The following is a 12,087-nucleotide window of genomic DNA, read 5'->3' on the forward strand; positions in this document are numbered from 1 at the left end:
ACTGGAAACTTAAATCAGCAATGTCCTGGGGCTGAAAGGCGGTTGGAAGGACTGGGCACTAGGTGGAGCCCTCAGGGACTTGAGGCAGCTTGGTCCCTTTTGCCCTTTGGAGACCCACAGCTCAGCAATGAGGCCCCTTCACTATACCGCAGGAACTGCCATCTTATCAGGGCTTCCAACCAACCAACCAAATTTTTCTAGGAGAAGGGGGTAAAGGGGGAGACAGACACAGACAGACACCCCAGTTCTTCGATGTAACTTGGATGACTCATTTCTAGTATACAGAGAAAAGATGGTCGCCACACCAGTTGTCCATTGTTTTCTACTTCAGCAAGGGCACAAAGATGGGGGGTGGGTGGGTGGGGGTAGGGGCTGGGAGATGGAAGAACTTTCTCTGCTCTTTCTGTAACAGACTGAAGAGACAGTGCCAGTGAAAAAAACAGAAGGAAGAGGGTCTCAGACAGCTAGAAATGTGTTAGATGCCCACAAACTCATGCAGGCATAGAATAGAAGCCAATATAGGCATGATTTTACGTTAACAAGGAAAAATGTTTAATAATGAACATTTCTGACAATTCTGAACTCTAGTATATATCAGAAAACAATGAACAAATTATTTTTGACAAGTAGAGCTGAACCGAGTGCAACCTTACATATAGGACCCCACACTCCATGGAGTCACCACACCGACCTTCCCACAGTACATTCCTCCTTCAATACACTCTTGACTACAGAAGTAAAGGGAAGCTCTGACATGAATCCTCCTGAAGGTTACATCAGCACAGAGTACTTAGTCTAAAGTTTACCACAGTGTGGAGGAACCCCTCAGACATTCCCACAGAGTACTCAGACCCTGCCCCCAGCCCTGAAAATCCAGCTTCTATGCAGCAGTTGAGAGGCCATGAGACATATAATGGAGATGTTCTTTCTCTAGACATATCTCTCCACAGCACTTGATCTGAATTTTAAGCAAAACCTACAATCGGAACCATAACCAGGACTATCCACGTCCATACCCCATTGTCTCCTTGTCAAACAGGAAAGGGCTGGATGGCATCCCATCACTAGACTGTATGTATCCAAACCCTCATCTGACCTGAACATCATCTATGAAGACAGAACCTGAGTCAGCACTGGCTACATTCTTTCTATGCTCTGCATCTGCTGCTTTACCTGAATTAGTTCGCCTGTACTGTGGCTTACATTGTAGCAGGTGATAAACCCGGGGCACACTTTATTTAAAGTTGTCCAAGGTTGGATGGCGAACCAGGCTGGTAAACAGTGAGCACTCGGCAAGTCTCAAACAAAACACACATCTGAAATAATGTAGCTTCTGGCAACAAACCAGACACATACACATAAAACACTTAATAAAACAATGCAACTTTTTGTCACCAGATTCTCATAAAAAAAAAAAATTGAGGTTCGTATTTTCCCTCTGTTCCGGATTATAAAGCACCGGTGAACCCAGTAACACTATCGGAATTTATTCTGAAGCTACATAGGAAATAGCAGTAACCAAGCACTTCTTGGTTACTTTGGAATTTAATTTCTTGATCACTTCGGGTAACAGATTATGTCAATGGCTTCCCTATTTTATTTTCCATATGAGGACTTATAAAATTGTAGAATGTCTGTTATTTATTTATTCAGATACGACAAAACACTAGTCCAGGTAAAACACTGGCCTGTCTGATCACGTACTGGGTATCTGAGCTGATATCAGTTTTCTATGCGATGTGGTTCTTCCAAGGAACTTCTCTGTTTGGGTAGCAACCAAAATACATTATCTGAAACTGAGATCTCTGACCTCTTATAAACTCCATGTATTACTCAGTTTGTCAAGAGCAACAGATCTACCTCAGCATACACAAACTAAAAATATGTCAAGTAAAAACTTAAAAATAATTTTAATTATTTATTTAAATTTTATGCATGTTGGTCTTTTGCCTGCGTGTGTCTGTGTGAAGGTGTTGGATACCCTGGAACTGAAGTTACAGTTACTTCAGTTACTGCTGCCCCACAGGTACTGGAAATGAAATCCATCCTCTGAAAGAGCAAACTCTGATCCTAGCTGCTGACCCATCTCTCCAGCCCATTAAATGAAATCGTAACAAAAAATGTTGCAACTGAATTCCAAGTGATTCTCTATTTAACCTCTTTTGTTGTGTGGGCAGGGTGAAGTCTTGGTACAGAGTCCTGGATAGTCTGAAACTTGAACGTAGACCAGGCTGACTTGGAATGTAGAGCTCTCCTCCTGAGTTTTCTGAGTGCCTGGATTGCAGTCATGTGTCGCCAACTCCCAGCTATTATCCATGATGTATGAATAAAAGATTTTAAATTCAGTCAATCACACAAATACCTTACCTACATAATATTAAAGCATCTGGATATTCCAAATAATAGTTTCATGAAAGTACTGATTTTCACACCAATGCTTAAATGTTACGTATTTTGTCTATAATGCAAACGGAATAGAACTGGTAATATTTTAAGTCAGCCAATGTTTAGTCTTAAGACAAAAAGAAAAGGAGACACTAGCCTGCCCATGGATATGTTAACATTCCACAACCACTCAGTCTTTAATGTCAACACTTCAAAAGCAATTGATGAGGTTAAAGTTTAGTGTTTTACATTTGACCTTACCATCTTGTGAGACATTTCTGTCCTTTCAAATGTAGATCTGGTACACAATTAGGAGCCAGTTTATTTATGCCCACATTTTGGCAGATTTCAATATATAGATTTAATAGCTAACCTAGTTAGGTCATTTGATTGATAAAGCATATAATATGACAAAGAAAAAAATAGATATAAGTTTTAAAGAAAATCTGACACTGATCTAAGTGAAAAAAGTAGAAATGAAATATGGAAGCCACGAAGCATCTAAGAACTGGCCAGGCTGGCACTTTCACGTCCAGCCTTGGTAAGTGAACCTGAAAGGTTCCAGGGTTGGGGAAAGCCTTGGGAGGGCAGGTGTCACATCCCAAAAGTAGGCAAATTAGCTTAGATAATCTGACTACTGCATCGCTTCACAATTTGGGGTATTCCAATGTATTTTTTTAAACTTTGCTCAATATTTAAAAAATATTGTAGCTTTCCGGGGCTAATCACTAACCTTTTGATCTGGAAAGCGGGTGAGTCTGAGTTGTGAAATGTTAGAGAACACAGACATGAGAGAGAAGGACTTTATTGTTTTCTCACTTTCATCCCAGTGCCCTTTCTGAAGAGCATAAAAGCATGCACACTGATGGCGGCAGTCTGACAAATGAAAACGACTGCAGTCCCTAAGCTGTAACTCAAGATGAACACAAATAAAATCATAAACTATGTGGAAGGAATCACAGACAGTTAATTTCAGAAAATAGTAATGTCAAGTCAAAATTAACATGTTTAGGATACGCTCCTAATTTTTCAAAGATTCTGATACAATGTATTTCCAGCTACCACATTTGATAGGCTACTTGTGAAGAGAGTAAGCACAGTGCTAATATTCAAGAGATCATATGCAGACCACTGTGCCCTGTTAGAAAAGAATCGGCTACAGTCCATGTAATTCCAATGGTTCTGTCTCTTAAAGTGTAATATACAGCACATCCATGATATTTAAAGATTGTGTGTGTGTGTGTGTGTGTGTGTGTGAGAGAGAGAGAGAGAGAGAGAGAGAGAGAGAGAGAGAGAAAGTGTGTGTGTGTGTAAGAGTGTAAGATTCCCACGGAGGCTAGAGGATGTGTCCAACTCCATGGAGCTAGAATTATCGTCTTCTGTGAGCCTCCATGTGGGTGCTGGGAACTGAAGCCCTTGCAACAGTGGCATGTGCTCTTAACTGCTGAACTGTCCCTCTAGACCTCAGCCATATTCAAAGTCTCAGAACTTGCACTTAGTTTGATCTGGTCAAAGTAAGCTCTAATAGAACTGCTGAAAAAATGTATTTAACAAAGACATGAAACCACTCTCAACCTCCCCTTGCAGGTAAAAACCATTACCATCAGCATAGTAACATGATGCACAAGCTTGTCTGTTTTTAGGCTGCTATATTCACGTATTCACATGTGAATATACATATCTATACATGAATATACATACTAACACATAGAAAACAAGTGACAGCACATGACTCTTTCGCAGATGTTTGAAATAGCTCATTCTCTGGTTTTAAAAAAACAAGAGGCAAATTTTCCCTCAATTTAAAAAAAAATTATTTATTATGATTCAATTGGTCTATTTTAACTAGATCATTGGTATAGTAATTTTGTGACAAAAATCTGTATGAAGTTTGCAGAAATGTTACCTTCAATGACTAGTAGGCAATTACGCTTAAATTACAACATAGAAATATTGCAAATCACACTTTAGAGTGTGATTTGGTCCTGGAAGGTAGCTCTGTTCACAGGGGACATGGACCAATAGTGTGGCTCCATGGAAATCAAAGAGAAATAACAAATTTATCCAATCCTGATGGTTCTTGCCATAAACAAATGTACAATACTTCTGCAGTAGCCAAGGAGGCTCACCCCCGGCCCAGCAGCACTGCCCGCATCCCAACAATGAACAGCACCACTGGAGGACCCCAAGCCTGAGAGTCAGGGCTGGAACAGACAGCGAACAACCATGGGCGTCCACACTCCAGACCAAACGCAGTGCCAAAAGCAAAGGGAGCCGGGCAGAAGGCACGTGCTAGGACAGACAGGATGCTGGCAGGCTTCTCTCACCTTACAGCTCCGTGGGCGTCCATCTGACATGAAGGTAACAGCCCCTTACATTTATAAGTACTTAATGGCACAGGTACTGGGAGGCACTAACAGAATCGCTCGGAGGCTGGGCTACTAAATGCTCTGCCAAAGGAGACAGAGCTGAGCTGCCAGTCTATTCTGACACTTGACACGTTATCCTCTGCAGAATAGGGGGTATGCAAATTAAACATTTTAATAAATATTAGAAGTGTTCATTATTTTGCAAATATAAAGAAAATTAGCTAAATAGAGCAATATAATAAAAATATACACTAGACAGATCTTTTCCGCTATGAATACGTCTCACCTTTTTCTTGGAACATCTTAGCGCATTGTTACAGTGTCTTTCATTGACTTTCAGATATTAACAAAAAACCCAGTATCACATAGCTTGAAAATATAAAATACTTTAGTATTAAGAGTCTGAGCTGCCAAGTAGTCAAATGGAAGATAACCAATATAGCGAAACACACTGCAAACTAATGTTAAAATACAGCCATCAAAATCACAGGCAGCATCCGATCATCTTTACACGTAGACACTGATTCATGAAAACATACCAAAAAAAAAAAAAAAAAAAAGAAGAGCCCCAGCATAAGCTCCACTCGGCTCCCATGTGTCCAGCAAGCCCGGCAGCTGAAAAGCCATGTGCTGCCCCGTCAGATGCATGTCGGCTGTGGTCAGCCACTTCATCCAGTGTTCAGTCATCCGTATCTAACTCAGGAAACAGTGTGATGCAATGTGCGGCCATCGGTAAGAGACGGTGACTGCAGCCTCCACGTGCTTAGGCTTTAATGACAAACCACAGGCAGCCAAGGAGGGTTCCATACAACCAGGTGCCCATGTACAGTTTCCTTCCAGACTCCGTCATGAGCATGGCCGCAGTCAAGCTCCCCAGGATCAACACTGACGGTAAAGTCTTGTTGACACTCAGTCTGGAGTGAACGCGTTTCCCGGGAAATTTGTTCCTTCTTTCTGGATCTGGTGAATCATAGAATTCTACGAGCAACCTATGGCCAGAACGAGACAACAGAATTGGTACGTTTACTTTTGGACATTTTGGTGTTGAAACAAACAAACAAGAACCATCTTTTTGATACGACTATTTACTGGACAAGTATAGCTCCTTAGAAACCCTGGATGAGTGCAGATGTCAGAGATGGCACAGCAGGGCGCTCCCTCACCACAGTACTGGCATGGAGTTACGCCCTTACCACACGGGAAATGAAACTCAAAATACAGGGTTTAAGATATTTGATGAGGACTTTGGGGATCTTTTTAAGTGCACTGTCGCTGTCTTCAGACTCACCAGAAGAGGCATCAGATCCCATTACAGATGGTTGTGAGCCACCATGTGGTTGCTGGGAATTGAACTCAGGGCCTCTGGAAGAGCAGCCAGTGCTCTTAACCACTGAGCCATCTCTCCAGTGGGGATTTTTTTAAAATAAAGATATGTTTATATACTTTTATGTATATGGGTGTTTTGCTAGTATGTATGTCTGTATACCATGATTGTGTCTGGTGCCCAAAGAGGCCAGAAGAGGGTGTCAGAGCCACCACGTGGGTGCTGGGAAATGAACCTGAGCCCTCGGGGAGAGCAGCCAGTGCTCTTAACTGCTGAGCCATGATGGCTCCAGCTTCATTTTTTGTTTTTAAACCTTCCATCTGTAAGTGGCTATAAAAACATTAGTCATATGACTGATGATCTTCCAGCTTTTCTTCTTCCTCCCACAGCTCTCACTCTGTAACAAGTCAATGAAGAAGGCTGAGCCTATAGCTCAGCGGTAGGATGTTTGCTTAGCATGCATGACGCCAGGTATCCAATAGCACAATAATAAGCTTTCAGAGAAGTGAAACAAAGGAAAGTCTTACGACATAGGAGTCTTCCTGCTGAGGTGACTATTTGAAAAGGATTAGACCGTGAGGCCTTGTTGGAAGAAGTATGTTATGGGGTGGGGATATGGGATAGGGCTGAGAGGTTTTGAGGTTTCAAAACCCAGGCCAGGCTCAGTCTGCCTCTCTCTGCCTGTGGATCAGAATGTAGCTCCCAACTACTTCTCCAACACCATGTCTGCCTGAATGCCCCGTGTCTCCCACCACGATGGTAATGACTAAACCTCTGAAACTGTAAGGAAGTGTCCAGTTAAATGCTTTCTCTCAGAAGAGTTGCTTTGGTTAAGGTGTCTCTTCACAGCAACAGACCAGTGACAAAGACCCTTACCAAAAGTTCTTATGAAATTATAAAAGCAGCCAAGACAAATAAGAAGGGCAGTTCACTCATCTTCTCCTAGGGTGTAAGCACATAACCTTATAGCAGCAGGGCGGGAAACAGAGGCACAGGCAGTGTTTCTATTGAGGTAACAACAGTGTGTGTGAACTGGCTGTGATCAGACGCTGCCTGGTCCTTTCTGAAGACATTTTCATACTAAGATACGTCGGTCTTCTGCATGTTCATCAAAGTCATCTGAACTGCTGCTGGGCTGAGAGGTTACATCAGGTACAAACACGCGACAACACAAGGCACAAACCTAATAGGAAGCTTCATTTTCAACCCACTGTACTTGCAATCATTTCTACTAACTCATGAAAGGACACAATTTCATCATGAAAATAACAACCCCCTTCCTTCCCACAACACCTGGCTGTCATGCTCACTGTGCTTCAGTCTCTGACCCACAGCCTTGTGGTCTCAGTGCAGCGGCAGAGGAAAGGCTCTTTTCATCTTGTCACACAGCAGCCTCCTGCCCAGGTGATAGCTATGGCAGGTAAGTCGCCAGGACATGATTCTTACAGTGACTCATAAAAGTTACAATGTGCATTCTTGAAACAATACAGGCTTTAGTTTCACTCAGCCTCGCCATCAACTTTGGAATAAGAGCATCCTCTGTGCTGAGCTGTCACTGAACATAAATAAACAGTCAAACTGATGTAGAATGTTAAACTCAACTGTTATAGGAGGGCAATGTGGCGTTAAACATGTTACATATTAAGTATATAAAGTCTTGTCTATGCAAATTTGATTAGTATTTCCTAAATAATGAAGATAAAAACACCTCCTTCAAGCTGGTTACATAGTGGAATTTAGTTGAAGGGCAGTTTCTAAATGCTGGAGCTGATATCACTTACTTATCTTTTATCTCAAAGCGCTCATGAAGCCACTTTTTCATGTGTTCTTGTTCCTCTGGAACTTCTTTTCTGTCTATGCGGTCAAAGTGAATATGAAGTCTTGGGCACTGTTTGCAGAGAAACTCTAACAAAGGAGAAGATTTCATGTCTTACTACTTAGACGTCATGGTTATATAAAGTAACAAAATAAAAATGAAACATTAAGACTAAAATATTGAAAACAATAAAAGCTATGAACTTATGATTTGCAGTATTAAGCTGAAATTAAAAGCTCGTTAGCACACAACTCTTGTTAACCACATGTTGGCCATCACTGGCTTCTAACAGTTGACCTTGGAGAAGCAACCATTCTTTCTCTAGGTATGTAAAACTCAGTATGAAACCTATCACTCTGTGTACTACCATCAAACTTCATTTGTAAAGTATTTAAAATCTTTAACACTTTAGTGCTTTTCTTCATTTACTGTCAAAGCCAATTCCATCCACAAAGTATGTAAGAAAACTGGCTGGGTTTGACCATCAAACTGCTTCATATCCTGAAGGTTAACAAGCAAATGAAGATAAGCACTAGAAAAGTACTCATTACAGAAGGAGTGGACAGGGCCAGGGAGGGAAATGTCTTCCTCCTTAGAACGTGTCCTCCACCACACTGTCAGTGTGACATAATATTCTGGGCCTCCTGTTCACTAGGAGCAGAGCCTCACCTGAAATGTCTGGAGAGTACTTACTGTCCGAGAAACTCGAGTGTGGTAAGATTTGTACAGGGGTCTCTAAGATTAAGCATTGGATTTTGTGCACCCCTCATCCTGCTTTGTTGTTGCTGGGGGTTAAATCCAGGACCCTGTGTCCTCTGAGCTTCATCCCAGCCCTGGACTTTCTGATTAGAGTCTTACTGCTGTTCAGCCTGGCCTGGCACCCATGACCTTCTGCCTCTGCCTCCTTAGTACTGGGTTACAAAGAGACCTCTTTACTAAATACCATCTCTCTTCTCTGCCAGGGCCAGAGTCTCCTGTCACTCCCTTTCACCTGTCCCCATGTTCAGATGCTGGGTCTGTGGCTACAGTTACCCGAACCATTCCCACTCAGCCCTCTGGTCCCATGACGAAGGCAATGGTCCTGAGTCGTTAAAATCTAGCATGTCAGGAAAAGGCAACATTTCTTCCTATAAATAATGACAATGTCCTTCCCAGACATGCTATAAAGAAGGCTCAAGGCAAAAACAAAAAATATGAAAAGAGGGGGTGGGTAGGTGGGTGGGTGGGTGGGGCTAGGTATACGGAGCTCACAGCCAGTGTGATCTACATAGCGAGTTCCAGGACAGCCAGAGCTTCATAGTGGAACCCTCTATTGAAAACCAAACTGAACCAGGCAGAGGAAAACTAAAAAACAAACAAACCAACAAGAGTTTACATCTTACCTACACCATTCAGCTTTTATGGAAATATGGACTTACCAGTCATGGATGGTGGATTTGAATATTTTCCTGAATTTTTCTCATTCCCTTCGTAAACCACTGTGACATCATAAATTGCATCTAAATGACTCTTCATAGAATCAAAAGCAACATGAGTTGCCTTTATTCTTGGTGTCAGCACGTGTTTTAATACTGCAAGGCCTAGAAAGCAGATAGATTCAGTGTGGTCATAATTAGGAATACACTAAAATCAACATCTAAATTACTTATCAACTACCATAAATAGCCAGGAATTAAAGTTTAATGCCCTAGCCCCACACCTAGAATGCTCTTGTACATTCCCATCTCTACCTAGGTTAAAGCCCACTAAATAAGTACCCATTAAACATCTACGTGAGTGAGACATCCTGCCACAAGCTGGGAAGGCTGGTCCTCGGGAAGCTCATGACCCAGTGGCAGCCTTCTCTTTGGTAAGCTCTGGCAAGAAAGACATGACAGAAGAGTGTCTTGCTAAGCATGCAGTCCTTATTAGGACAGGATTCAGCATTCCCTCCACCCTCTTCCTTTTCCGCTTCTTCCTCTCCTGGCCTACAGGATGTACTTACAATTTCACAGGAAGCACTAGGTCTTGCGATATGCTATGAACAGTGACTAGGGAGAGCCTGGTTTGAAGTTTGTACTGCCTCCCTCCAGGGAAAGTGGCTACATAAGGAAGAACAGCTACAGGATGGTGGGACTATCTATGGAAGAATTTTTAACATGCAGGGTGGTGTGGGAAAGAAAATGATTCCCACACACATATCTGAGTCCAGTCCCCAGGGCAAAAGGAGTGTAATTTATTTACAAACTTGTACTGAAGTCTGAAAAGTCAACCATGTTGGGAAAGTTTTCTGGTCAGCTAAGTCATTCGGCACTAGAGGCCATCTCTAGTGATCTTCTAGAAGTTTCAACTGTGAAACTTCCAGGCTCCATGTTACCTTGGCCAGATTTTTCTTTTTTCTTTTTTTCTCTAAGCAGACCCAAGGTGGCCTCGGATTTATGATCCTCTCACCTTAGATCCCAGGAGCTGGGATCATAGCTTTGCACCACCGTTTCTGGCTCAACCAGTATTTTTATGAGATTATTAGGACTGGATGCTCAAAAAGCAGGTTAGATGTGGTGTCAACATATGAGGGGAAAGATCGACAGCAAATTCTTGCCTGTCTATACCTGCTAACCCTAGTCTATTAACGTCTGCTCATTGTAACCAGACAGTATGCTTATAACTGAGACCTAGGCCTTCTATGATTGCTCAGAAGGAGACTTCCATCCTAAGTCAGACAGCATGACCTCCTCTAGTCTTCACACAGAATGAATATGAGCCTGACCAAGTACTGTCAATTCTGAAGCCTGATGTGGCACTAACTATCCTGAAACTTGAAGCTGACTGACCCTTCCTAGGGTATTTATACACTTCCTGGGTGTAGACTTGAAGGACTTGAATGCAAATGACCATAATGAGCCCATATTTTATGGGCTAATTTTAAAACTAATAAAAAAGAAAACTGCATCAAAAGGGAGACAGAACACACAAGCTACGGCATGCAGTGAGCTCTGACCTTTGCAGAGTGAGCCAATCCAATCTTCTTGGTCTTTCTACCTCTCAGCATTAGTTCAGCATCACTGACAGACTTGCCTGCAGTGGGCTCTGACCTCCACGTTCTGATTAGGATGCATATCCCATGTTTACATATGTGCTACATATACCTCCGCATACGTGTGTTTATGTTACGCAGCAGCCTGTATACTGAGTCTCGCCAGAAGTGACTTTCTCGGGATTATCACTTACTTACATTTTAACTCGGGTCACAGCATGGGATATGTGCCCTAGCAAGGCTGTGACTCTAACCGCTCAGACACAGACTAATAATAGTATACTTAACTCTGTAAAAGAGCAGACACTCATTTAGTTCTTATATGAAACGCATATTCTTTAGGAAGACTCTAAGGGAAACAAAGTGTTTTTCTGAATACAGTCACATTTCTACGTACCCCGCTGAGCAGCAAATGCCTGGCTGGCTGAGAGGAGTTTTGTATATGTTGCATTATACCTTGTTCCCTCTGGGAAAATCACAAGATACATCTGTGGGCACAAATAAACTTTAGTTTGTATCAGTCCACTGCTTTTACCACCAATTTAGCAATTCGAGCTCTGTTATTGTTGAGGTATATTTCCTACGGTGAGAAAATATGTATTCATGTATAAATGACCTTCACTTTGAGCAGATTAACCAAAATGCAGAGATTAAATTAAGGCCAACCAAACATGGATTATAATAAAACACAGCTCTACATTTATGGTGAAGCCAATCTCTAAAATACTAAAACTGTTTCTAATAATAATAGCCACTAATTTAAAATCTGGGCACGACTAACCCCTCTGGTTCCCAATAATAAAACATGACATTTTACTTTTGCATTAAAATTCTATTAGCAAATACTAACCACACATACTAGTAGGATCTGCTACATGTCTGTCTAAATACACAGAGTGGACTCAAGATATCCAAGCTCCAGTTTTCAACTGTTATAGGCGTGTATCTAGCAGTGTGAAGCTAACATGTTGTAGGCGTGTATCTAGCAGTGTGAAGCTAACATGTTGTAGGTGTGTATCTAGCAGTGTGAAGCTAACATGTTGTAGGCGTGTATGTAGCAGTGTGAAGCTAACATGTTGTAGGCGTGTATGTAGCAGTGTGAAGCTAACATGTTGTAGGCGTGTATCTGGCAGTGTGAAGCTAACATGTTGTAGGCGTGTATCTGGCAGTGTGAAGCTAA

At 41.9% G+C, this 12,087-nt stretch overlaps 1 protein-coding gene across 2 annotated transcripts in view; it reads right to left on the bottom strand.

Moving 5' to 3' along the window:
• Window positions 1-528: 528 nt before the first annotated feature.
• Agpat5 (1-acylglycerol-3-phosphate O-acyltransferase 5) overlaps window positions 529-12,087 on the bottom strand; it is a 46,262-nt gene continuing 34,703 nt past the window's right edge. For both annotated transcript variants that reach the window (NM_001134744.2, NM_001399425.1), the window contains exons 5-8: window positions 11,305-11,395; window positions 9,313-9,474; window positions 7,860-7,983; window positions 529-5,743 (exon numbers count right to left, since the gene is read on the bottom strand). In NM_001134744.2, coding sequence (NP_001128216.1) covers window positions 5,518-5,743; window positions 7,860-7,983; window positions 9,313-9,474; window positions 11,305-11,395 — 603 coding nt within the window. In that variant the 3' untranslated portion in view covers window positions 529-5,517. The remainder of the gene's footprint in view (window positions 5,744-7,859; window positions 7,984-9,312; window positions 9,475-11,304; window positions 11,396-12,087) is intronic.

The sequence above is a fragment of the Rattus norvegicus genome, chromosome 16 (genome assembly GCF_036323735.1).
Source record: "Rattus norvegicus strain BN/NHsdMcwi chromosome 16, GRCr8, whole genome shotgun sequence".
In the NCBI taxonomy this organism is placed as follows: Eukaryota; Metazoa; Chordata; class Mammalia; order Rodentia; family Muridae; genus Rattus; species Rattus norvegicus.